This window comes from Arvicanthis niloticus, chromosome 23 (assembly GCF_011762505.2).
Source record: "Arvicanthis niloticus isolate mArvNil1 chromosome 23, mArvNil1.pat.X, whole genome shotgun sequence".
NCBI lineage: Eukaryota > Metazoa > Chordata > Mammalia > Rodentia > Muridae > Arvicanthis > Arvicanthis niloticus.
Window position 1 is genome coordinate 42,357,786 of NC_133430.1, and position 27,073 is coordinate 42,384,858.

Genomic DNA, 27,073 nt, shown 5'->3' on the forward strand with positions numbered 1-27,073 from the left:
ATATTATTTTCCAGTGCCTTTTACATGATTCACCACCAAGAACCTAGAAGTAAATGGGTTACGGATTTCCTTACAAGTGGGTGGGGTCCATAAGCTGCATCGGACCCTAATGTAACACTGTGGGTGTGTGCTCCTATGCATAATCTCCCGAAACCTTCACAGCAATCCTAGGGGTAGGTATCATTAGGCCATGGTCAATACACAAGACAACCATTGCTCAAAGTCACTCAGCTACTTGCATGTGGCAGAACTGGTTAGATGATCTAAAAGCTACTGGCTTCTAGTCACCCACCCCACACATCCAGAATAGCAGAGACATCCCCCAACAGCCAGCCATGGGTAGAGGTTGTCATTATTAAGTAAAAGGCTAGGAATTAGCTCTTTTGACCTGTTATACTATGGGGATCATTAACATGTCTAAAAGCAAACACATTTAAAAAGATCCACCTGAAAGCAGGACTTATTTTCTGGAATCAAGCAAAAGAACGAAAGTCACTTCTCCCCACCAAAAGCCCCTCAGAATAGTAAAACTATATTACCCCAAACTGTAAGTGAGGCCTGAGAACCAAGCAAGCAAAGAGCAGGAATGTGAAAAATCAAACGTTCCAAAGAACACTTGGGAGAGAGGTGTAGAAAATACTGACAAACCAGATACTCTTGAGTGTGGTCCTTCTACAACACAGGCTGAGTGTTCCCTCAGCTGTCTCTAAAGAGGGGAAGATAACAGTCCTACCGAATCGTTTACAAAACATTTTTGTTAAATAGTATGGCTCTGTCCCCGTGTAAACTCCAGTCCTTATGCATGAATCCTTCAGAAAGCCCATGATGAGAGAGGGTATTATTATCTGCTCCAGGAACTACTGTATGCTCCTTTGGCTCAAGGGATCCTTAGTATGTAGGAGATGAGATAGGGGTACCCAGGCTTGTGTCCCTTCTCACAGAATACACACTATAGACTTAAAACTTAGTTAAGAGTCAGGATGTTATAGACACCGAGGCTCATGATCTAAGTATTCATCACCAAAATGTCTCCAACAAGGAGATTTAAATATGCAAATTACAAAATTAGTGCATACAAAGGGTCACTGAAGAACATGCTAACTGTTTTTAGCCTCCCTATCCTGGCCCACCATGCAAACATCACTGTTCCCCCTTTCTCAATATGAGACATATCCCATAATAGTCTCTACACAATAGGTGAGATCTTATAGTCGGTGCAGGGGGTCAGAGAACTGACGGAAAAGCACTCAAATCACAGCAAAGCCTAGACAAAGCAAATCTAGGGCACTGGGCCCATCAACAAGAAGGAAACGACCAACACAGAACACTGACCTCTGAGACAGTCTTGCAAACCTAACCTTCCCCAGGTCAATGCTAAGAAAGTCAGCGTGACCGGGCGGTGGTGGCGCATGCCTTTAATCCCAGCCCTTGGGAGGCAGAGGCAGGTGGATTTCTGAGTTCGAGGCCAGCCTGGTCTACAGAGTGAGTTCCAGGACAGCCAGGGCTACACAGAGAAACCCTGTCTCGAAAAACCAAAAAAAAAAAAAAAAAGTAAGAAAGAAAGTCAGGTCAGCGTGATGTCATCATGCCTTCAAATCAGGCCGAGACGTACACACTGAGATAGCCCATCCATTCTGGTTCTAAGAATTAGTACATGAGTGCCATTGTTATTAGAGCACTGACAAATACAGGGTAGAAAAAAAAAACACTGTTCTTTTCAAGACAGAGTACCAATCAAGGCTGTTTTCAGAGAATGTGCTATAGAAAATGTGGGGGCTATTTTACCTGGAATCACTTAACATTTTCTTCACCTGCCTGGTTCTGGTCCTTTGTAGACTGTCTCTGGTCTAGCCTCGGATGGACACCAAGCCAGAGCTCACACTGACATTTGGGTTGCATCATTTTCAAGGACGGACTGAGTCCCACGTCAGCACTTGAGTTTGCAGGCACTTCTAAGGCTGTTGGCCAACAGAGTCAGTTCTTTCCTTCCACCATATGGGCCTCAGGGATTGAACTCGGTCTTCAGGCTTTATCCACTGAACCATTTAGCTGGTCCGTTCATCAACTCTGAAAGGACTATACCAAAGCAACCCACTCCTGTATGCATTTTTCTCCTATGTGGGTTTTCAACTGCCAACTCTTCCAATCGTCAAAACCTTCCCTTGATCAAATGAGATGATTTCGCATACAGTGGAGGCAGACAAAAAAGTTCAAGAATCAGCCAAGCAGACGCCTTGTTCGAACTGGCTGCTTCTGCCTCTTATTCAAAGATCTGGATTCAGTCTGGGGCCTGAGAGTCTGTTTTCTCCCCAAATTTAAAGTGAACCCATCACTTGGGAACAAGTTTTCCTTTTGCCATTTCATACTTTGGAAGTTCCTGTTTTCAGTGTTTGGTAAATTCTATGCCAGAGGGTTATGGCCTACATCCATAGGTAGACAGTAAGCTTCTTCAGCATGCAGGAGTATTAAACTTCTGAAAGGTACATAGAGACTCTCCCCACACCAGGCTCCCGCCTGTTTACAGCTGCAGAGCTTCAGGGGAAAGATGCCCCACCGACATCTATTAAAGCTAACAACAAATGGCGGCTGGCTCGGAGGCAAGAACAGAGGCTCCAGCCTCAGTCTTCTGACCCGTGGTTTTGAACAGTGAGGTGCATAAATAAGTCATTTTTTTAATGAGCCATAACTCAAAACTAAATTACAGCTAATTACCCTGAGCTGTGCACAGACTTGTTACCTATCAGATTCAAGCGCCATGCAAAGTGAAGGTTGAATGCTTAGGAAGCTGTAGTCAAAGTCAGGGGCTTGGAATGGTTACACAGCTTCCGGTGTAGCTTGGAACAAGGAGAAGCCAGTACAGAATTTTCAGAACTTGAGAAAGTTCTCGCTTTCACAGCTTGCATGAAATCCCAGTCAGCAGAGACAAGTTCTGCTCTCAGGGCCTCCACCCAGAGCTACAAGCGGATGTTCAGTTGGCCTGACGGGAAGCTGCACCATGCTGCAGTGAGCTACATTTAAGTGATATGGGAATTTTCTGGAAGATGGAAGCAGCATTAAGAGTGTTGCTCTTGTGCCAACAACCAGGACACACAAAGCATCCCAGGCCTCGGGGCCTCCCTATACTCCCTCCCTACTCCAAGTCTCACTCAGGTTCCATATCCCTTCTATGGGTTTACATTCTTCTTGTTCTCTGGCTCCCGATTCACAGACCACTCCCTTCATCTTTCCTTCGATGGCTCACATGACATTCTGTGCCCTCCCTAGCCACCTGAACAGAACCAGAACCACATTCACGCAATCCCCACCGCTGCTTCCTATGCCTTTCCACAGAGTAAGGAAAGTCTAATTGAGTCTCTGCCCACACACCAAAGTTTGAATTCTATGAGAACAAAACAGGGTCATTATAAAGTATATTACACATTTATGTGCAAACGCATACATCCATTACATAATTTTCTATGTAAGTACTCTGTGTATGGATGGAGAGGTGGGGAGGTGGGTGGACGAATAAACAGACCGCCTCTCGATGAACAAGGCTGGAGCGGTAGTCATTTAGAAGTATTGCTCAATCCCACGTACTGTGCAGCCAGCCAGATATAAGTTCATAGAGGCAGCAACTGTTTTCTCCTAAGTTGTAGGAGCACTGAGGAGCCATATATACTATCTAAGGCAATCTACAATACAGACACACACGTACACACGTACACACACACACACACACACACACACACAGAGTGGTTTACAACCCTAGCCTACTACAGCAATGTCCCGCTAGGGTCATCCGGTACTCGCCTGAGACCCAGAACACAAGTCTCAGAACCCATGATGAAGTTATGGTAGTGATGATGAGGACTAGAGGAGGAGGGGAGAGAGGGACATGAGTGTGTCCTTCTGCCCTCTGCCTGCCACTTGACACAAGGTGTTGCTGGGGAAACCTCACAGAGAGAACATCACATCCACAACCTGCTGAGAAAAATGGAGAGCCTTCCGTTCCGCCTCGTTCATTTGAACAAAATGAGCAGAAAGCAAAAAGCTCCTGGAGAGAACATTGAAATATAATTAGACAAAAATGCTGAAGAAATAATTTTTTTTCTATCAGAAAAAAATAACTTCTGTTCTACTCAACTCTTTTTCCCCCCACTGGGAGAATCTGACATCAGTGTAGTTTCAATATAGAAAGATTAGCCTGAAAACCCACCTGAAACTAGCTGGACCGTTTTCGAAAGAGCTCTGTTTCCAAAGCAGTGTGCAGTTAACAGGTGGGTGGCCCACGCACACGTGGAGCAGGGTTCCTGATCTCTCTGGGGTTTCTCAGAACAGCCTGTGGCTCACAGCCCTGACCACTTGCTCAGAAGTAACTGGGCTATCTCCATCTGCCCAAACTAAACAGTCAGCACTCTGCTACCTGTGACCACCTGAAGGTCGGCATAGTTTCGGTATCATCACTTCCTGAGCTTATTTTTATGAGAGCAGGCTTGTGACTACAACTGGCTGAAGGATGTGCCTTGTAGTAATAACAATAACAAAATGTTATAGTTTTAAAAACTCCCCAAGTTTAAGTCCACCCAAGGACACTGAAAACAAACAAACAAAAACCAGACAAACAAACACGTCTAAGTTCTGTTGTTTAATAGAGCCTAAATGAGTATCTGTCGGTGTCTTCTCCCACTTGTCCCTACACAGTGAGCTTTGGCGACAATAACCTAGAAATTATAAAAGGTTTCCTCTTGTCCGTTTGAGGACTCCTTTACACACTTTAAAGCTCCTGGTGCTGGGAGAGTTTCGGGTTGTATAGGTTTTACTAATACGGCCACACTGGGGATTGAAATGTCAAAGTGTAAACATTTCTCCCTTGACTTAAAATGGTAATAAAAAATCCATTCCACAGTAGCATGGCAACTACGTATTGCAAAATGAGTCAAAAGTTAAATGATCACATTGTTTTACAATTTATTTATTTATTTTTTGTTTTGTTTTGTTTTGTTTTGTTTTGTTTTTCGAGACAGGGTTTCTCTGTGTAGCCCTGGCTGTCCTGGAACTCACTCTGTAGACCAGTCTGGCCTCAAACTCAGAAATCCACCTGCCTCTGCCTCCCAAGTGCTGGGATTAAAGGCGTGCGCCACCACCCGGCTTGTTTTACAATTTAAAAACTCAAATGATGCCTGACTTAAAAGCGGCAGCTTCGCTCTTCTCTGTTTCTGTCCTTTATCCATGACAGCAGTTTTCTAGTTAAAGAATAAAGCCGAGCCTCACAGAGAGGAGGTTAAAGAGGAGGCACTTTAACAACCCTTCCCACTAACTATGACCACTCTTCTTTGATCCCTCAAAACTCAACAAATGGTAGTGTCTTGAAACTTAGCTCCAACGCAGGAGATAAAGCTTCGGGTACTTTTACACGAAAACCAGTCTAACATTTTCAGCACGATCATGGTCTCGGAACATCTTGTATTGGTCATTTTGAAAATATGTGTTTACTGCGTCTTGTAGCTCTTCCAAGGGTTGATATATTTTATTACACAATTTCAAAATTCATGATTTTGGATTAATATAAACAGCACACTCATGAAAAATGGCAGAGATGAATTTTCCAAAAAGCCTAATTATGATGTAAAGGTTTTATTTTGATGGCTGACACCAAAGATCTGCAATGGTCTCTTTGAAGTAACTGACTCAATCTGCTCTTTTTTTTTTTTTTAAGGGAAATATTTCAAATTGCCAAGTTCCATTACTAGAGTTTGCCTGTCACTCTTCCAAGGTAGAGAAGCTGATCCTCACACAAAGTGGCGTGCTCACTCGCCTCCCAAGTGAACGCCGATCTTCATGTCAAAGGGGGAACCCCTGGGAAACCTTGCAAAATGTAAGTATCACAAGATGGATAGGGTCACCTTCCCCAGGGTGACCCTATGCCACCACCAAAGCCAGTCCTCCTCGGGGTGGAGTAAAGAAAGCACACTGTGGTATGCTGTGCTGGGGCGTTATGGGCTCCCTGAAGCTCATGTGTGGAAAATGTAACCCTCGATGCAAGTGTCAGCACGTGGAGTATGAAAAGGTCGTGAGGGCTCTGTCTTTAAAACAACTGTCATTACCACAGGCTGTTATCGAAGTGAGCCCCCTCTCCTTTGTATGATAACACTATCCTATTACAAAGCAGCAAAATAACCCCTAAGATGCAACCCCTCTACCCAGGCTTCCCTGTCCTGGATAGATGGACACCCTGAGCAGATCTTGGACTCCTCCTGGGTGGAGGAGTTCAGCTCTGACATTTATTTTCCAATGGGTCGTAGGAAATCGCTGTCCTCAGACTGCCTCACCTTTTGCACAGTGAGAATCACACCAGCCACACAAGGTTTTTGGGAGGCAAGTGGGTTCATGCATAGGACGGCAGGGACTCCATGACTCCAGTAAGAGGCCATCATCCTGCTGGCAGAGGGAATGAGTGAGGCAGGGCTGTGTTCTAATGTGAGCCTGGCACTCCCTCAGTCCCCGGAAGGTGCTCCATAAATACGCTAGATGCTATGGAGAAGAGAAGCAAGTATCATCTCTTCCTTTTCTAGTTCCTCTTCTCTGCTTTCCCCATCCTGTCTTCACTTGACAGCCATTTCCAATGCCAATCACAAGGATTGCTCAGGCTTGCAAGAATACTCAAGTATTCACTCATTCCTAAGACTAATGCAATGCACAACATGAATAAACTGTAAAGCTAATTAAAAAAAAAAAAAAACCCTAAGCTAAAAAGTTGTCACAAGGCTTCAAAGGTGACAGAGAAACACTATAAATCAACTGCCAGCAGAGGTAACTGCTTTTCTTTGTAAAATGGCAGGTGCGAGAAGTTTTAGCCAGAGCGTGAAACTGTGGGCTGCAGCTTTGCAACAGCCTCGAGTTTCATTTGCTGAGTCTCTGTCCATGTGGCCGCACTGTCTGAGCCGAGCTTCTCAATCATGCAGCAGTGGTCTGAGACAGGAAACGTGAGCTTAAAACTGAGGCAAAGGTGCAGAAAGAAAGAGGTCAGACTCTTACCCTGCACTCTAACGCAGTGCCTGCTACTAATATCCAGGGTCTGCTCTGCATTGACCCCGAGAAACAGGTCAAAGGGACACATGACACAAGATGTTAGCAAAGGCAGATAATTCCACCACCCACCATCCCTTTTCCCTAAACAAGCTCAAACCCACAGCTAACAAGTGTTTTGTGTGTTTGTTTTCGTTGTCTTCCGGAGACATTCTGTCTTTATAAAGACACTTCTATTATCATCAGTAATTCTTTTGATTTACTTGATTAGCTTAGAAAATTCTTTTAATTTTCTTAGAAAATTCTTTTTAATCATGGGATGTTAGGTAACTGTTAGAAGCCGATCCGCCTGTCACTCCTGATTCATGAGAGCTGAGAGCTTCCTGACAGATGGAAAGGAATTATCTTCCTCACCCCATTCTACCTGCAGCTTTTGACTCACAACTTACGTGGGCATATTAAAAATCTTTCTCGAGTGCTTTAGACATTTGAATTTTTAATACACCTCTTTAAAATACATAAAAACATCAAGAATTAAGAATAAAATAGCTTCCCCCAAAGTACCATTCTGCAGCTTCAACTTTTAAAGCAAGAACAGTACATGTATTCAGAGTTACAGCATGATTTTGATGTCATACAAGCAACCCAGATTCTGGCTTTTTGTTTAAAAGATATACTCTCTCTCTCTCTTTTTTTTTCATTTCATCTTCTTCTTGCTTTCTTATTGAAGACAACTCCAAAAACATGTGAAATTAGACTGGGCAGCCTAAGAAACCCATGTCCAACATATAATTATTATGTAAATTCAATAGTAAATTCAATAGGGGAGTTGGTTCTGTTGATAAAGTGCTTATAGACCATGAAGAGGCCCTAAGGTCAGATGCAAAGCTCTAACCTAAAACGCCAGGTGTGGCGTGCACACAAGCAATCCTCAGGGGAAGGCAGAAACGGGACCCCTGATGTTCACTGCATAGGTATAGTCTTACTCAAAACACAAAGCAATAAAAGAGTAAAGGTCACTTAACACTGACCTCTAAGCTCTACAAGCACCAGTGTACACACACACACACACACACACACACAATCATTCAGCCAAGTTGTGGTTAACCTTATCCATAAACCACAGGTGTTACATCATTTTGTTGGCAAATAGATGCTTATTTTATCCCAAACAGCCACACTGCCACAGTCACACCTAGATAATGCTGACAATTCTATCTATCTAATCGCCACCTATATGAATGATCCATACATTATACCTGGTTAAAATGTCTCTTTTCTATTAACTTGACTCTTTTTTTCTTTCAAATTTGTGGTCAAAGGAACCAAGTCTCTCTTCCTGTAAAATGCCCCCCAGGATGAATTTTGCTGATGACATCACCTGGTGGCATTTGAGCTATTCTCCCGTCCTCTGATACCCATGTTTGGATCCGGAAGTCTGGCTAGACTAAAGACACACCTCCCTCCTCACCGGCATAGGCTTCCATCAGGTGGCATGCCAAGTGAAATTTTCATGCTATTGGCCAAACACCTAATCTTGAGAACCCCGAGTCCAGGCAAATCCATATTCTCTCCAAATCTTGTAACATTACTCTGTATTTTCCAATAGCATTACAATACAGCGACATCTTCTTGACCTGTTCTTAAGTGAAGGGATATCATACTTTATTTCTATTGGTTCCCTTCCAAATCAAGCAATTACGTATTTAAATTGATACCTTTCTGTCCCTTCAACATTTTTTCCTCATCTCTAAGTGAAACTCAGCCCAACACAGTGCTAACTACTGAGGTAGCCACAATGCTAGTGGCTACGTCTATTAAGATCCAGGTCTGCTTCACCACTGTCATAAATCCCAACTGGATTAGACCATGAGCCCCAGAAATACTTGCCCAAAGAGGATCAGACTGACATAAAACAGTCTTTTCAAAATAACCATGGGCCAGCCATGTCCCTGCCGCAGCACTATGGGATTCTGCTCCTGACCTGTTTCTGTCTCAGGCCTGGACTAGTGGCTTTCACAAAGCAATAGTTTCTAGAACTTTTCTGAATCTACCTTAATGAAGAAATCACTTTTACCCCCAATGCAAACACTGCTTTATAAAGTCTTTGATGCTGCATTCTTTGTTCAGTCTTCATTGTGAGACATTCTCATTCCAACCTGGCGTAGTTCTGTGCTCTTGGGAAGCTCCCAGGCGTACAGTAAGCATTGCAATACTGGTATGTCGGTAATGAGTACGTTAGTAAGACAAGGTCTCATTAAGTAAATCCACAAGAGAGTTTGAGTTGCTTTGACACACTATAAGCTAAACTCCGTAAGTGTTGGTAGTAGCTGTACTTGGTAGTAGTTGGTTGTAGTTCCACAGAGCTACAACACTGGTCAGGTCTGGCTCTCTACTCACTGGTCCCTCCAGCCATGTTTCTGAGTTCTACCTGGCACTTAAAGCTTGGTCCCAGAAGGAACATTTGGCCAGAGTTCAGACTTTCATTTCAGGGTCAACTTGGATACCTCTTCCCAGACTTCTCACAAATACCTCAAATTTTCCTGCCCAAGCCTAAAGTCAGTATCATCCATGCAGTGTTTCGACCCTAGGCACAAGCCCACAATACCTTCTGAGCAACTCTTGAGAGTCCTCCTTCAACCTTACTACTGAGTGGATTGCCAGGTCCTATTGATTATACTTCCATGTATCTGTCAATGCTACCATTCTTCTCTGGTCCTTCCGATTCCAACTTCGCTCAAGCCCAACAGTTTTCCTGTATAGTCCCCTAATGGCTCTCCACATTCTGAGCTCTTGGATTTAACACTCTCCTCTGAAGCTGTAAAACCAACTGACACCAAGTCAGGTCATGCTTCTCCCTGCTTAAGTTTCTCTTCAGGGGCTGTGAAGACAGCTTCGTTGGTAACATGCTTGATGCACAAGCACGAGGAGCTGCATCCCACCCCTTCACCCATAAAAAAAAAAAAAAAACAGCCTGATGCAGTGGTGCATGCTGGAAATCCCTGAGCTGGAGAGGCTGAGTTCATCTTTGACTATATCTCCCTCTAAGCCAGTCCTTCTTTCTCCCTGTCTCTGGTAAGAGTCCAGCTAGCTGCTGCTGAGAAAGGCAGTGAGTTCACAGACTAATGTCGCTGTGCCAATACTGCTTGCGGTCTTAGCAGTCTACGTATTTACGTAGACCTGTTTGCATATTTTAAAAGATGCTATATAACCTATTTTGCACATGAGAAATAAACTTTAATGTTGGGACGTTGGGAGAAGAGACATCTATGTGTGGGACTTTAGAAGTTTGGGCCTGTGGCATCTCTATGGGAGCACTGTGGATTCTAGACTGAGACTCGGTTTCAGCTCGCATGTGGCTTTAGTCTAAATGCAGTTCTCTTGTCAATGCAGAGGATGGAATTCCTATTCTCCCTCTCCCCCGCTCTCTCCATCCCTTCCTCTCTTCCTCTAATCCTCTTCTTCCCCACTCTCTCCTGCCCCTCTCCTAGCTGAAGCACCAGCCACAGCTGTGGCTTGCTCCCTTGATATACGTAGTGTGGAGGTGCTGCAGCTGGAGGCATGCTGACCGAGAGTATAAGGAGACTTGGGACTGGACGGTCCCATTTGTAGCTGTTAAACAGCACCGTCTTTAGTCTCTGAAGAGAACCAAGTTAGTAAACTGCAGAGTACACACTACATCTAGAATTGGAGTTGATGATGAGGGACCAGGGAAGAATCTGTTTGTGTGTGTGTGACATAATGTGCATGCGCATGTGGGTGTGTGCACATGCATGAGGAGGTCAGAGGTTGATGTAGGATGTCTTTTTCAAACACTCTCCATCTTATTTTTGTGAGACAGGCTCTCACTGGAGCGGGAGTCTGGCTGGCCTGCTAGCCCAAGGATCCTTCTACGTACGTCACTGGTCTCTGCAGCAGCGCAGAAAGGTGACAACCTCACCCACATCTCTTCTGGACTCTTTTCTCACTGCTGGGTTTACCTGTACCATGGCTGGTACGTGTAATACTACATTAATTTTATTCCACAGAGCAAAGAGTAAATTCATCTGTCCCAAGATTCCTCTTGTCCAAGACAACAAGGAAAAGAAAATGGCAGAGGGAGAAAAGAAAACCTTCAAGCTCTAAGCTGGGCAGTTTTTGCATGTCTGAGGAGACCAGATTTTCTCCTAAGTTCAGTACTTCACAAAAGGCTCTTAAATGAACAGAGAGAGACAGGGCAAACCTTAACACCGAAACCATTTCCTATATGAGTAAGGTTAGTTGGCAGGGAGGCGGAGAGAACACTATTTCTCAAAGGAACTGTAACCAATTTGCAAGACATCAATGCTGAATATACAAACGGACTACATGCTTTAAAATCTCCTTCACTGTACTTATGCAAGCAAGACCCAAGATGTCCTGAAAATGTGGAACTAAAACACTAAAAAGTTAAAAGGACTTAGAATCACCAGATTGCCTGGGCTTGTTGAGTACGCATTGTGCCCCAAGACTATGGAATTTGTCCTGAATGAAGCGAAACAGTCCTGTTCTTGAAAGGTTCCATAGCTTTAGGGGGATCAGTCAGTGATGTAAGTACTTGCTAGAAAAATAAAGAGGAATACAAGAAGACTTGTATAGGAAACTCTCAGTAAGAGTGGGTTTTTTTTTTTTTTTTTTTTGGACATGAGTAAGTAAGTTACACTTGCCAGAACATAACAGCCGCTCCTACCATTTTTGTAAGAGCTGAGAGATAAGCCAGAACTAGAAAAGACTTCATTTGATAAAGTCAGCCACTAAAATATCTGCAGCTAAACAGCCTGGAGCTTAAAGACTGCCATCCTAAGAAAAGAAAACTATGATAACGATGGTGCATGCCTGTAACTCCAGCTACTCCACAGGCTGGGGCAGGAGGATGGCAAGGTCTTCCTCCTTAGAAAGGGTAGATATGATACAAGGATTTAGTCACAGTGGTCTCGGGACACAGTGAGGACATTTAAAAGGGCATAAGTGTATGAGGTTGTCTTTATTCACAGATGATATGGTTACTATACAAGCAAATGCAAACACCTCTATTGGAAGTAGTAGTAAGTTTGGTAATTAGGCAATAGCTTAGAAAGCTGATGTACAGAAAACAATTTCCATTCACTAATTTAAAAATAAAATTCTCAAAATTCCATTTCTCACATCACAAACCTTAAAGTACTTAGCAATAAAAAAAAATTAAAGCACAAGCAAGTTCTATATTAAAAGTTATGCAATACCAATAATACTAAGTCTACTTCTGAGTCACTCTCAAAGCCACTGCGTGGAGAGATGTGCCGTGTGGAAGACACTTAGGAATAAGCTGCCAACTCTGCTCAAACTGATCTAGATAGCTGTCCCAAATTCAATTCAAAATCGAGAAGGCTCCTGTGTGGAAATGATAAGCCGATGCTAAGACTGAAATCAAAATTCAAAATACTGAGAAGAGCTAACATAACCTTAACTATAAAGGAAGCACTAGCAGAGGTAATGTTCTCACGTCTTGCTGCAAACGGACGGTGGGCACAGAGGTGTGGCATCAGCCAAACACACAAACATCAGCATCCAGACTAGATAACGGAAATGGGCCCACTGCTTGGATCAACTGATTTTCAACAAAAAGTCCTGTGGTGGGTCAATGAGAATGGGGAGCCTTTGCTACAAATGCCCCTACAATACCAAGATGAGTGTCTGTGAATATATTCTGAATTCCTGTTATATCACAGATGCTAAGGTGACATACAGGCTTCAACATAAAACTGCAACATTTCAAAAAAAAATCTCTGTGACCCTCTGTGATAGACCTCATAAACAAGACACAAAATGCACAAATTAAGAAAGATGATGCTGACACGTTGGGCTTTATCGTAAACAAAATCTTCTAAAGTTAAAAAAAAAGCTAAATTAAAAGCTCGGCAGGCTGGGGAAGAAAGAAAGAGGACGAGTTTAAGGATTTACCTGGACACTCAGTAAGATGCCATCTCAAAAAGCTGGGTGTAGAGCACTTGCAGAGCACAGGAGACCCCAACCTCATTTCGGTTCCCAGTCGGAAGAAAAGGGGGCGAGCACAGAGGAGACTGAGACAACACTTGCCGTGTGTATTTTCGCAAAGGCCCTCCATTCATAAGGCATAAGAAACTCCCCTAAGTTGTATTAAAAGGCATTTCCATCACCTTTGGGGTTTGGGATTGTCTCCATGGCAGAGTGCTCTGTCTAGTAAGCACAGGCATTGGGCTTAGTCCTTAGCATCAAATAATTCACAATCTTCCGAAAACAGGACAAAATACTTAAAGAAATTAAAGTGGGCAAATACACAGCCATTCTAACACCTAGCAAGTCCACTCCTATCCATCCATCTAAAAGCAGTGAATGTGTGCATTCACAGAATGTGTACAAGGATGTTTACGGAAGCTCTGTTCATAATAGATAATGACGGGGGAAACCCCGATGTCTAAAACAAATGGGCACTAGACTTAAAACATGGGATATTATTGACAATAAAGATGAAACACTGATATATACAATGATGGATGAATCCATCAGAAATGATGCTAAGCAAAAGACACTAGACCCCCCCCCAAAAAAAAAAAAAAACACATTATACAGTTCCATTTACACAAACTTCTAGAATGGGCAGAAGTACTGCATGGGAGTGAGAACATAGTCTACTTATTGCCTTGGGCAGCAGGAGTGGTCAACAGGCAGAGAACCTTCTGAAGAACCGGAAGGTTTTGCATCTTTAATTACAGAGCTGAGCTATTGGATTATTTGCTGGAATTCAAATTATTCACATGTGATCTTTCATTTCACTATATATAATTTTCGAATGGCTTTTCGTTTGTGGGGGACAGTTTGGCAGCTGTCTACCACACACTAAAGCACAGAATTGGTTAAAGGATACGGATAAAGTGGAGATTTTAAAAAGAACACGATCTGAAAATTAATTTTGGTGGCAGACTAAAAGCCTGGCACAGACTCTAGAGTAGAATACAACAGGCGTGACTCAAAAGAAAGCGACCGAGCAGCTCAGCTACGATGACGATGGGTAAACTCAGAACCTCAGTGGACAGGATAACGAAACTAACCAACCCACAATGGACGCTAACTTGGCGATCTGAACCAGTAGCCTGCAGGGCTCAGAGCTCACGCAGCCCAAGTTACACCGGTGGTTTTAAAGCATCTTTCAGGAAATGCTCCTGTTGTAATTTCCACTGATAGACATCCCTCTTCATCATGTACTGAAATTACACACACACCAGAAACCACTCACAACTCACTCTTACCTTCGGTGAAACTCCCTGTTAGGGTTATTACCACAAACACTTTCCCCTCGGGCTCCAGATCCACCTAGAAGGAGAGAGAGAGAAGGCACATTAAATTTTAATACTGAATTACTTTTTGTGGCTCTTGAATAATTCTTCACACGGCGACCTAAATGCATAAATCACATCCACACAAATCCAAATCTTTCACTGCACAGTAGAGACAAAGAAATAAGTGAAATCTTGAGGGGCCATCAAGCTTGGAAACTATGTACTCAGAGCTCCCTTCTTGAATTGCTGTCTCTCCCTCCTCTACCTCATTGGATGCACTATTTGCTTCTTGCTTTGGAGCCACTAATGAGATCTTATACGCACCTCTAATTGGAGTCTCAGGTAACTAAACCACATGGCAAGCAAGTGAGCTGGAGGAACAATATCAACACACACCAAGTGGCCCATTCAACTTCCAAGGTCTAGTTTCATGGGAGTACATTGTATGAAGAGTCTCTGTCGTTTTCTCCCTGTCTTGTTTATGACCAGGGTTTAGTTATTCTTGATTGACAGCCACTGAAGTTATCTATCAGCTGAGGCATCAAGACATGTACTCTAAAGACGCTCACACAGCAGGGTACCCAGAATGGAACTGCAGCATCCCCAGATACCTGAGCTGGCACATTCTAACCTCTTCCCACAGGATGCTGAAGTGGCTGTCCACCCACATTTCAAACTCCTGCAACGTGAGATGCCTGTGGATTTAAATGCGTGCATTTATAAATGTCCTCAAAAGGATCCTTCAGATTCAGCTCATGGCTCCACTCCTGCCTCTGACCTTCCACCTTCATTAAGTCCAGCTAAGTATAGAAATGATGACCTAAGAGGGCAGGTTAGCACTTTAAATAAGCTGCAAATTGCATGCTACAACAGAGGACCCCTGCACTGGAGGACCTGCCTGACTCTACTGAAAGTGGAACTGGAGTGGCCCCAGTCCTCCAACCCCAGAGCCTCCCTGTTCTCTGACAGTTTTAGGGAACAACATGAGGCATTTCTGGCCTGGCTTACATCGCAGAACTTAACAGTGAATACCCATTGCTTTTACCTACAAGTAAACAAAGACCCCTCAACGTGCACTGGTCTTTCTGTAATTCACTACCACATATACACTACGCTTACATCATGCTTCAGTCAGACACCTTTCACAATACAATGTGCTTTGCACTCTCTGAAGGCTTTACCTCTCTACTGTGGCAGCCAGTTCTTAAACTCTGTCTTTCTCTGCATAGAATCTGAGTCCAGGAAGATTACCACCCTGTACACCACTCCCATACTCAACTCAACCTGCTGGTCTCGTGAAGAACGCTAACTTACAGTGTCATGTTAACTACCTTGACACCACTTGTGAACCTCTATTGAGTGGTTCTGAAAATAGTCTCTCTGGAGAGATGACTAAACAGGATGTCAGTGTCTAATTGTCTCCTCTCTCTGCCTTGACTTGTTTCAAGTCAAAAAGATGTTATTTTTAAAAGCCGCTCCCTCACCTTCAGCAAAGAGCACATACACACACTGAACCTCACAGCACAAACTGCTGCTAGTACTGTTATAGCTGCTGACAGCCTGCAGACAGACAGACTGCCAGGCCACCTCTGCCATCCTACACCCATAACCAGCAAGTGAACCTTTGCCAACAATGCCCGGAGGGCCCACAAAGATGGGTACCTCGTCTCAATGGGCTAGGAGCTCTCTGGCAGATGTCAGGAAATCACACCACCCAGAATAGGCTTGCCTCCTAATTTTCCCCCTGAGCATTATGGGCATCGTGAGAGACCAGAGTCAGGCCCCATATTCAAGCTTTGTCCATATGAAGCAGATGTGCTAAGACAGGGGACCTAAGTGTGAGGTTTCAGACTGTAGATCAAGACTTAATCAAAAGGATGGGAAAACAAGTACAGAGTGTATATTGCAGGGATTTTTAAAAATAGAATCAAACAGAACAGAAAACATAAACTCAAGTGTTAAAGCAAAGTACTGTTTTGTAAAACTTTGTGTATACATGTTCCTCTGTGTGTGCACATGTGCATATGGACACACACGCATACATGTATATTCCATGGAGAGCCTTCCTGCTCTCTACCTTATTTTTTGAAACATGAAGCTCATACCTGGCCAATGAGCTCAAAGAACCCACCTGTCTGCTTCCTACAGATGCACAACAACTTTTATGTGGTGCTGAGAATTCAAACTCAGGGCCTCATATTTGTGAGCCAGTTACTTTACTGATTAAGCTATCTCTCCAAGCCCCAATTTCATGAAGTTTTGGGTTGCATTTTGATATGTGTGAAAAAGTAGCCTGGATTTTAATGTAAAGATGTATTCTTTTTAAGTTAATTAATTTATTTACTTTATATCTCAACCTCTACCTCCTCCCCTCCCAGCCCTCCCCTCCCCCATCCTCCTGTATACTCCTCTTCCTTTGTCTTCAGAAAAGGGCAGTCCTCCCATGGGTATCAACCAGCTTTGGCAAATCAAGTTGCAGTAAGACAAGGTGCATTATCTCCTGTTGAGTCTAGAAGAGGCAGCCCAATAGGGAAAGGGCCCCCAAAGGCAGGCAACGGATTCAGAGGCAGGCAACGGATTCAGAGGCAGGCAACGGATTCAGAGACAGCCCCTACTCCTGCTGTGAGGAGTCCCACATGACCACCAAGCTGCACAATTGTTACGTATGTGCAGAGGGCCTGGGTCAGTCCTGTGCATGCTCTCTAGTTGGCAGTTCAGTCTCTGTGGGCCCCTATGAGCCCAGGTTAGTTGATTCTGCGGGTTTTCTCGTGGTATCCTTGGACCCTCTATCTCCTACAATCCTTCCTCCCGCTCTCCTGCAGGGTAAAGACGCCTTCTTTACTAACACAGAGAAATGTGAGGTCATAGAGCTGGGAAGACAGATGGGCTGTTGTCACTTAATTCCTGGTGTTTGCTTTGATGTTCCCATTGCCAGCTGACCACCTACATCAGCAACAGGCCTGCTTTATTACTGTGCTCCACGGGAAACTCTTTCACTGAGATCAATAATTTCCACTCGCCGACTCTAGCCCTGTCCGCCACAGTTTTAATGGAGACTGTCTATCTAGACCATGCAACACCTAGAGCAGCTCTTGGTCGTTGGACCAAATGGTTCAGCTAAGACCCCACCCAAATTACAAGGTGCACATGTGACCTAGGATTATGTAATCAAAGCACAAGTCCCTATAACCAGAATGACAGACTGTGATGTTTAGCAATGTCAACTCGACAGAATTGAGAATCACTAAAGAGAACGGGCCTGTGGAACAATATCTAGACGAGGTTAACTGTGGTGGTGAGAACAGCCATAAATGTGAGCCACACCCATTCACTCGGCTGATGCTCTGGACCAAAGAAAGGGGAGAAAGCAAGCTGAGAACCACTGTTCAACACTTTCCGCCTCATGACTGCAGACACAATGGGACATACTGCCTCAAGTTCTGGCTGTCATGCCTTCCCCACCATGATGGACTGTATGCTGTATCCCCAAACTGTGAACCAAAATAACCCCTTCCTTCTTTAAGTTGCTTCTGTCAAGTATATAACACAGCAATATGTAACTAATACATAAGCCTAGTACTGACACTGTCCCTGTATCTCGGCTACCAGCACACTGGAACTCTCTCCTCTTGGTCACTGCTAATTCAAGTTTGAACATAAATTTTAAGTAGACACAATTAGGAATTCTTAGATCGCCAAGAAAGAGACAAGGTCTCACTTCTGCTTAACTTCGTGCTAGGATGTCAGCTTGAAGTATCTGGCACCCCTGATGTCACACAAAACTAAAGGATGGGGCAAAGATTCCAAAGTGGAGAGACAGAAAAGACAGATTTTATGATATCGTTTCCACCCGTAGCCCCTGTTGCGCTCTAGCCTCGAGTTTTCAATTGTTCAAGCTCATAAACTCCTCCTTCGTGGTTCAGCCATGTTGAATAGGATTGCCTATCACTCATACACAACACTCTGACTCATAATAAAAAGGTAATAAACTAAAAATTTAACTTACACATCCCTTGTGCATGCTCTCTCCTGTAACTGATGTTCTGCTTCACGCCATCACTTAAACAGCTCCTGCAGACTCATCCCAGCCTCCCGTCAAGTCCAAGGGCTGGTCCATGTTTATCCCAAAGACAAGTATGTTCATCACAGCTGATTTCTTTGTAGCATTGTACCTTATTGGCAGTATCCTTCCCCATCTCCTCTCAAGACCAATACTGCAGGACATCCCTCTTGCAATGGCCCTCCCCACACTTCTCTAGCTTTCTCATGCTCCTAGAATGCAATCACTCATGCTCTGTCTCTCTTTGTCACTTTCTCCATGCCTCCGTATCTATCTATCTATCTATCTATCTATCTATCTATCTATCTATCTATCTATCTATCTATTCTCTATCTGTCCATCTATATAATCTAATCACCTATCATCTACCTACCTAGCCACCTGCATATCTTGCTGTTCTTCAATCCTCTTTTCATTCCATTGAAAGATTCAGACCCATGATTTCCTGAGATGTTAAACTTTGGGGATGGAATAGAAAATGAGAATATAATGCACTTCTACCAAGGGCAGGCTGAAGATGAGAGACAGTACCAGATTTAGTTCTTACGTCGCAACACAGATCTTTCCGCCAAACTTATGTATGCCTTTCTATTAACATTTGCATTTCAGGATCCAATTTCTTCCATGTCTTACCCCGTCATTCATCCAGCAGCCCACAGGAAAAGCCAACAACCCTCACCATGAAGTCTACCTTCTGAAGCTCCCCCACATTCAGCCCTTCTCCCCCCATCGCTCATTCCCTGATGATCTACTGACGAATCGTATTTGACGACAGGCCATCTACAGAAAAAAAAAAACCCTTCTCTGATGAGGGTTAATTGATGCATTAATCTACTGGTATATCAATGATTCATTGGGAGTAATTTTATGGTTATGTCCATTTAGCAGGGTAACAATGGTAGGTTTTCTCTTAAAGCCCATGACCTATCTAGCTATGGATTACTGGCTTCACTGATAATGTCAAGTATGAGTTCCATTTCTTGAGGAGGGCCTTAAATCCAATTTTTTAAAAAATGGTTGAGTGTTCCTATAAAATTCATGTATTATGGTATCAATGTGGTCGTATCTTGCTGCGCAGGTCATTACTGAAATTCTAAGAGTTTTGTGATTTTATCTTTTACATTTAGGTCTCGGTCCTTTGTAAATTAGTATTTACACAACTTCTGATGAAGGAGTCCAACTTTTACATATTCAGGTGCCATGGTACTATTTGTTAAAAAGAATGTGCTAGAATTTTTAAAGGATGGTTAAAATCGTATGTGTTTGGTGTAGTGGTCTGGGGAAGACTGAAAGCTGGGAAAGACATAGTATCCATGGCTGTGTGCTATACCAAAGACTCTAGACCATAATCAAGGAAGGCGGTAAACATTAAAGGGTTATACATGTGGAAGGCATGTGGTCCTTTTAATTTTTTTTTAAAACACATCCTCAGACAACGGTAAAAACAGCTACAAGTCTGTTGACAGAAGTCAGACATGTCAGTAGCAGGGTGGATCATGAAAACAAGGAACTAATCATAAAAGACCATATATCCATGATAATTCCATTCATACAAAACACTCAGATTAGGAAATGTAGAATGACAGAAAGCTCTCTTTCCTCCACAATCTCACTAGAATTATTTTTTATCATAACCATTCTTACTACAGAGAGGTGATGTTATGAAAACTGCAGCTAGGATTTGCATATCTCCTGTAGCAGCGCTTTGCATTCTGGCCATTCATACAACCTTCTTCGAAAAGATACATGCAGGTCATGGACCCTTTTCAGATTCAGATAAAATCTTTGGGTTTCTTATAATATAATTCCACATCTCATCTCCTAGTCTGTGGGCCCTTTTCACTCTATTGTCTCCTTTGCAAGTCAGTGGCTTTTCAGACTGGTGTAACACTGTCGATTTCCACTTTTGTTGGCTGTAATTTTAAGTTCTCTCCTACAAAATCTTTGCCCAGACAAATGTCCTGAAGCATTTCCCCGTCTACATTCCTCTAGTAGTCTGGAGACTTAAGTCTCTGACCCAAGTCAGAGTCTTCACTTTTAAATGTACTAGCAGCAAGCAGCATCTGTTCAGGTCTGTTGCTATGCACTGTAATGCTAAATACTGGCCCCCAAGGTCTGGTTGCTTCTTGGGATGAGGAAATCCTCACTTTCACAAAGTGATGCTATGTAACCCTGCTCCTTAATTTAAAACTGTTGGTTGAATAAAGATGCCTACAGCATACTGGGCAGAAGAGAGGTAGGTGGGGCTTCGGTTCCTGGGCTTGGGTCTGAGGCAGGACCATGAGGAGGAGGTAGAGAAGGTGGAGAGAGGAAGACACCATGGAGTAAGGGATCGTGAGAACTGGCCATGAGGGTTGGCCAGCTGGAATAAGAGTGGCCCAGCTGGAACATGGCAAGTCATATCCTGGGGTTCTTGACAGGAAAGTAGACAAAACAGCATAGGGGGTTGATATCTGCCCAGCTCTAGTGCTGTTAAGGCTTGTTATAAACAGAAAGGTTTGTGTCTTTTATACAAAAACTAAATGACCTAAGGTAGAGTAGAAACCCTCATTAATTATTACCACAAAAAGCATCAATACACTTCAGCTTAAAAAGTACTTATTTGAGGGAGGTAACATGTCTTCATCCTTGCTGTAAACAAAATATCTCTCCAAAGACTCTTTGATCCTTCCTTTGTCTTCTACCTGTCACGAAGCGTCGATCTGTGCGCTTTCTACTCCCTACCTTCTGACCTCTTTATTTTCTGTACCTAATATATGGCACTTTAAAAATCGCTGAAGGTTGACATAGTATCTAGTGTGTAACCGCTCTTGGGTAGACTGTCAGGCAGCTGAAGCAGTCTCACTATGCATCTCCATAGTCATCTGAAGAACCAATCACTAAGAAGGAAGTTCAGGAGGTGGAAGCCACAGGAATGCATGTTGCTTACCTCACTTCCCTACCCAAACTCATCCTCTGAATCTGTTTGGCAGCAATGCCAGAAGAGACTTGGGCTCTAGAGCGAGATATATCTTCTCTAGACTGTGTCTCTGGGCAAACCATTTGACATCTCTGTACCAGAGATAGAGGGAGAAGTGTTAAGTACACAGACACCAAGACCTTAGCAACATTCTGCAGACTGAACTAGCTAGGGAAAATGGGAGATGGGGGTCTGGTGCTTTTCAAAACTCGAACACAGTCAGACCTTGAACCGCCACTATGAGTTAGATGATCTCTCAGACCTCAGAGAGTCTCTTGATGTAGCCCTAGCTGTCCTGGAACTCATTTTGTAGACAAGGCTGGCCTTGCACTAACTGCTGGATCTACCTGCTTCTGCCTCCTTGGTTCTGAGATTAAAGGCATACACTACCACACCCAGATCTCTGAGAACTTTAATGGCTCTGATTCCATGCTAAGTTTCCAGGTTAAGCACAGAATCACTGAATCTGCCATTCTTGTAACTTCCAAGACTAAATATCCTGAAGCCGCTGTAGCTCAGCACACCCTGGGATTCTGTCTTCCTCTGCAGCACTAGAACATCCCATTCCCAGGGATACTTTGCTTCCCAGATGTGAGCAGCCTTCCCAACACATCCAAGCAAGTATAGGATGCGTACAGCTGCAATCCAAGGACCTTTTCCAAAGTGCGGCTTCATCACCCCTCACCTTCCCAGGACCTTCAGAGCTAAACACCCTCCTCTGCAGGCTCTCAAGAACACACATGCTCTCCCTAGGTTGCCTCTCACTAACCTTCCCAAACCTCCCTACAAATTCCATAGTGTGAACCCGCTCTTCAAGCCTGACCCTTCTATCTATTACACGGCCACACCTTTGCTCCTGCTGTGTGAGACGTGGGAATCACCTAATCATCCATCCATTCACCCCTTCCCAGGAAGCCTCCTGGCCTGAGGCCATTACCGGATGCTCAGGATTTCCCAGAGTAGGGTTGTAAGTGGGACGGCCCACCAGGCACACCTGTGGAAGAGGGAACAGCCCAGGGGCAGGGGGAAAGACCAGCTCTCTGGTTCCCACAGAGACCCTGACTTTCACCCTGATCCCACTGATCTTAAAATCCAATCTCAACACCTGTCCATACTCTTGAATAATCACTAAATTTTCATACATCTGTATCTCAGCACTCATAGTAAGTCATCAAGTGTCATCCAGGGATCTCCTGACACTTATGTAGTATTTAATATTTAAAATCTCTGCCCAGGGCTTCTACCCCGCCTTGATCGTTGTCTAAGTCTCATTTATTTGTAAACTGGTCAAAGATAAGCTTAAATTGTTTGTACTACACACTTTGTTCTCCCAGAAGCTCAGCAAATTGAACTGAGTATCTACTCAACAAATATTGATTGATTGGATATAATGAGATCAAAAGGAAGGCCACTTGACCTCACCTACATAATAGGAATGATAATCTTTATTGCAGGATAAAATACAGAGCTTTGTTTAGAAAAAAAAAATGTAACAGAGCCAGCCAGATGGCCTAGAGGGTAAAGGCACATGACCAAGCCTAACAATAGGATTTTGATCCCCAGATCCAATGGTGGAAGGAGAGCCCCAACTTTGCCAATTATCTTCTTACCTCTACATGTGTGCCATCACACACACGCACACTCGTGCACACTCTAATAACACACACAAATAACAGTAACGGTACTTCAGACATATTAGGGCATATGGCCCATTGCTTTGTAATTACACTCAGCAGTATCCCAGCCTGGGATACTGGGTCACAGTGATGTCACTTTGCAAAAGTTACACGAGTCACTTTTCACTGCTGGCTCAACCTCAGTGAGGTGTTTTCTCAGAACCCTTCGTCTAAGCATTAATGTTCTGTGATTCTAAGCAGGCTTTAATAAAAGCCTGTGCACAGGACTCAAGGGAAACGCTCATTTAATTAACTGATAATAACCTATAATCATTTCCTTTCACAAAAGGCATTAGAATTGATCACAGGCAGGAAACCACCATCTCCGCAATATTCATCCTGGCCTGAAGTAAGCAAAAGAATATGGTCTGTTAAAAGGGAAAGGCTTTGATTTGAGCAAAAGGTGTAGGGTACCTGTAGGCTGCACGGGAAACATCTGTGAGAACAAGGTCCATGAACCTTACATTGCGGGGTAGGTGGCACTTTTCTATCTGGAGTCTTGCACTTAAAGACAAAGGAATGTGATAAAGTATATCTCATCATTCTTCAAAGATGAAGCTTATGATGTGCACGCAGGCGCTTACAGGATTCTCTCAGGGACCCGTAAGGAGATGGGCACCTGCATTCTGTAATAAAATAGGATAACTTCCTCTTGACCTCTGCCAATGTGCTGAGTCCCTACTAATCCCTGCCATTGTTCTCTCTCACCTTTACTATCTGCAGGCAAAGCACCACCAAGCCCATTAAACAGATGGAAAGATGAAGTCAGAATGGGCTTTCTAAACGAGCCAAGGTCATACACACATGGAAGGCCCAGTCAAGATTTCAATTCTGGGAAGATCCTCTGCTTTTGCCTTACCAGCCTCTCTCCATGCTACTCTAACACGGTGCCCACAGGTCTGTGTGCCTGCTGCTCAGCCAAAGGCCAGCCTGCACATGAGGTTCCCAGGTCACCAGCTCCCTGAAGTCCTAGCAAGATTTACGTCATCATCACCTGAGGGTGCTTGTCACCCTCTTCCCACCCGGGTCTTGCCTCCTCAATGCCAAGAGCAGTGGAGCGGAGTCAACCTGACAGCCCTGCTCTGTGGCTCTTGATGGGAGCAGGAGCTGGGAAGAAGGTTCATCCCTGCTGGAACTCTTGAGATGTTGTGAGCAGTTTAGGTACCATGGTGTTTTCTTTCATTTCAAACCACTCAGAGTTCTTATGTTTGTTGTTTTCAGGTAGCTTTTCAGCCATGGATCTCCGTGTGCCTTCAGCGCACCACGGAGACAACAGAAGTGCACAGGTTCACAGTGTTTGCTTTGTCTGCCCCTTTTCCCTCTGAAACTTTCTGCTGGAGGAATGTGTCCTGAACTTGACATATGTGGAGCTGACTCTGGCTCCCCTGCTGCTGAGAAATGGTACCTGGGCAGTCATCGCTTATGACAAAGCGCCATGACGACTGTGACAAGTTCTAAAGAATATCCTCTCCACTCCTGAAACCAGAAATAGTGTCAGGTTGATACTCCGCTCCAGTTAGCCATCCTAGAGCTCACTCCAGAGCAGATGCTGAGGTGGGAGAAGGGAACCCCACTTGCTTTATGCAATCTCCATACTGCAGAGCTCCTACAAAGAGCACTTCTGCAGGAGTCCATTGCTTCTCCTTTCTGCTGGGTACGGCCTTCCCAAATGGGATGGAGGAGGAAAGGGATGTCTCTGTGGCCCTGGTAGAAGGGGGACCACACCCATGCTTCCTCCTCCTATTCCAGGAACTCACGGTGTACCTCTCTTTTATTAACCACATTTATGGGTTCAGGACTGGACCTCTGTTTTGTTTTGTTTTGTTTTGTTTTGTTTTGTTTTGTTTTGTTGTTTTACGGAACTTGCTGCAGGAAAGAAGAAATATTAGACTAGGAAGAATCTAGTTAAGATGCATTTGCAGAACAGAAGTCTCTTAGTCACAACAAAATAATAATTTTTTTTGTGGCCTGGCCCACTCTTAACAGTTTAATCTGAAGATGTTGGGTATTTTAAATTGTTATAAATAATCCCAGAATTATTCCATACTGTTGATTTTTCTCATTACCCATATGTAATAGAGGAAGAAGAAGGTGAAGGCCCCAGCAAAATCAACCAAAGTACTAAGTGCAAACCATACAGAGAAAACTCCAAGCATCTCAAGGCACTTTACACACCTGTCTGGTTAATGGCTCACTCGCTGGGTTATCTTTGGAAGACTCAATCCAGGGCACATTATGAATGGCATCAAACCCAAGCATCTATCTCAATAGCTATTTTATGACATCTTGACTCCTTTTCATCTTCTAAAGGGCTAAATGAAAACCTCACAAGAGATGGGACCACGCCTAGAAATCCTGCCAGCTGTTTTCAAGGTGGCTGGGCTGGGAAAGAGCAGGCAGGAACAGTGCAGCGGTCAGGGTGACTCATGGTTAAATGCAGGCTGTTCAAGTGAGGTCAGAAACTAGGCTGAGAACCAATATGGCCCGGTGACATGCTAGAGGCTGACTCTGACTCTGGGGTGACAGGAAGACTGGGAGGCTTCAACCAACAAAGTCACAGCATTGTCCTTACATGTCAGACCCTTACATACAGACATGGGTGTGTAAAGTAGGCAGAAAATTGTGGTGATTGGTACACATTAAAGAACCTTTCCAGTGTGCTGATGTGAAGGAAGTCTGCATCAGAATGGGAGTTTGGGAAGAAAGAATATCCAGGAGGGAGAAGCAGCCAGATGTACCAGGTAAAGGTGATGGCATGTCCAGGATCAAGGACCAATTCTTAGTCCCAAATTGACTGAGCTAGGATCTCCATGGGAATGAACAGGGCTAGAAGAATTTGATTGCCTCTGTTGACTGAGTATCCACTGGGCTATCCTATGGCACTCTGGAAGCTTGGGTGAAGGAAGGGGGGATGACAGGACACAGATCACAGCTGAGCAAGTGGCATCAACATGACAAGTACTACTCGGACCAAAAGAATCAAGTCTACTGGGTCACCAGAATGCTCTCCCTGAGAAGTGGCACCTGCACTGAGACCTGAAGGCACGTTATGAGTGGAAGGTGAGACCACTCTGATTCAGCGGCCTGTGGTGAGAAGACAGAACCAGCACAAGAGCATTCAGTAGCGTGGGAGGCTGGAAGAGTGTTCACAGAGAAGAAATGGAAACGGTGGAACAGCTGCATCCAGGTGACGTCGCCCATGATGAAGGCCAAGGGGAAACCAGGGGTTCAGCACCTGGTAAAATGATAGAGACCACTGGGCAGAGGGGCAGGTTATCTACTAAACTAGGGAATAGCAAGAGACAGTCTAGAAATCTGGATGATTTGCAATAGTGCAATTAATGAAAACCATCTGACGAGAACAAATAAAGAAAAAAGATCAAAGGGATGTCACCTTAGGTTGAGTGACCCAGACGAAAAGTCAGTAAACAGTACCCCAGAGGCAATTTCAACAGGCTGTCATTTTTTTTAGTAAGTAAAGTTTTATTGAAACACAGTCACGCCTTTGTAAGTCTCAGATTATCTATGAGTGGCCTGGCTCTAAAGACAGCCATCATTATAGTCAGGGACCATATGATGACAGTTCTCCAGGGACAGAGTGCTGCAATGTCAGTGGCCCTGTCAGATAATATTGAAGCTAAGAGTTCCTATCAGTCAGTTATATCTTAGGGATGGCAATGTCTCTGCATGTGGAATTATGGGTCTGTGGCGACGCTGAGGTAAACAACCCCACCGTGCTGTCAGGGATATGAGAGTGTAGCATGTGCAATTATGTCCTACACATAACACCTGATAAGAAATGATGGGCACTGGATTGTGAATCTCTATAGTATGCTTGTCATTATTTGAAAATATAGTCCTACTTACTGAAAACAACCTCACTGTGAGGTAGCATGCCATGTTACAGCTGCTGCATGTTCACCTGGTCTCGGGTCTCCTGATAGCATCAGGGCAGGCTCAGTGAGGAACCTCACCACCTGGAGCTGTGTACTGCCTTTTATGACCTTCCACGACAAAAATGCCTAACAACATATTTCTCAGGATGTAGCCCATCATT

General features: G+C 44.0%; 1 protein-coding gene across 1 annotated transcript in view; it reads right to left on the reverse strand.

The window, feature by feature from the left end:
• Prkch (protein kinase C eta) overlaps positions 1-27,073 on the reverse strand; it is a 200,278-nt gene that overhangs the window by 121,377 nt on the left and 51,828 nt on the right. Inside the window, exon 2 of the mRNA XM_076920885.1 lies at positions 14,292-14,355. Within this exon, the coding sequence (XP_076777000.1) occupies positions 14,292-14,355 (64 nt within the window). The remainder of the gene's footprint in view (positions 1-14,291; positions 14,356-27,073) is intronic.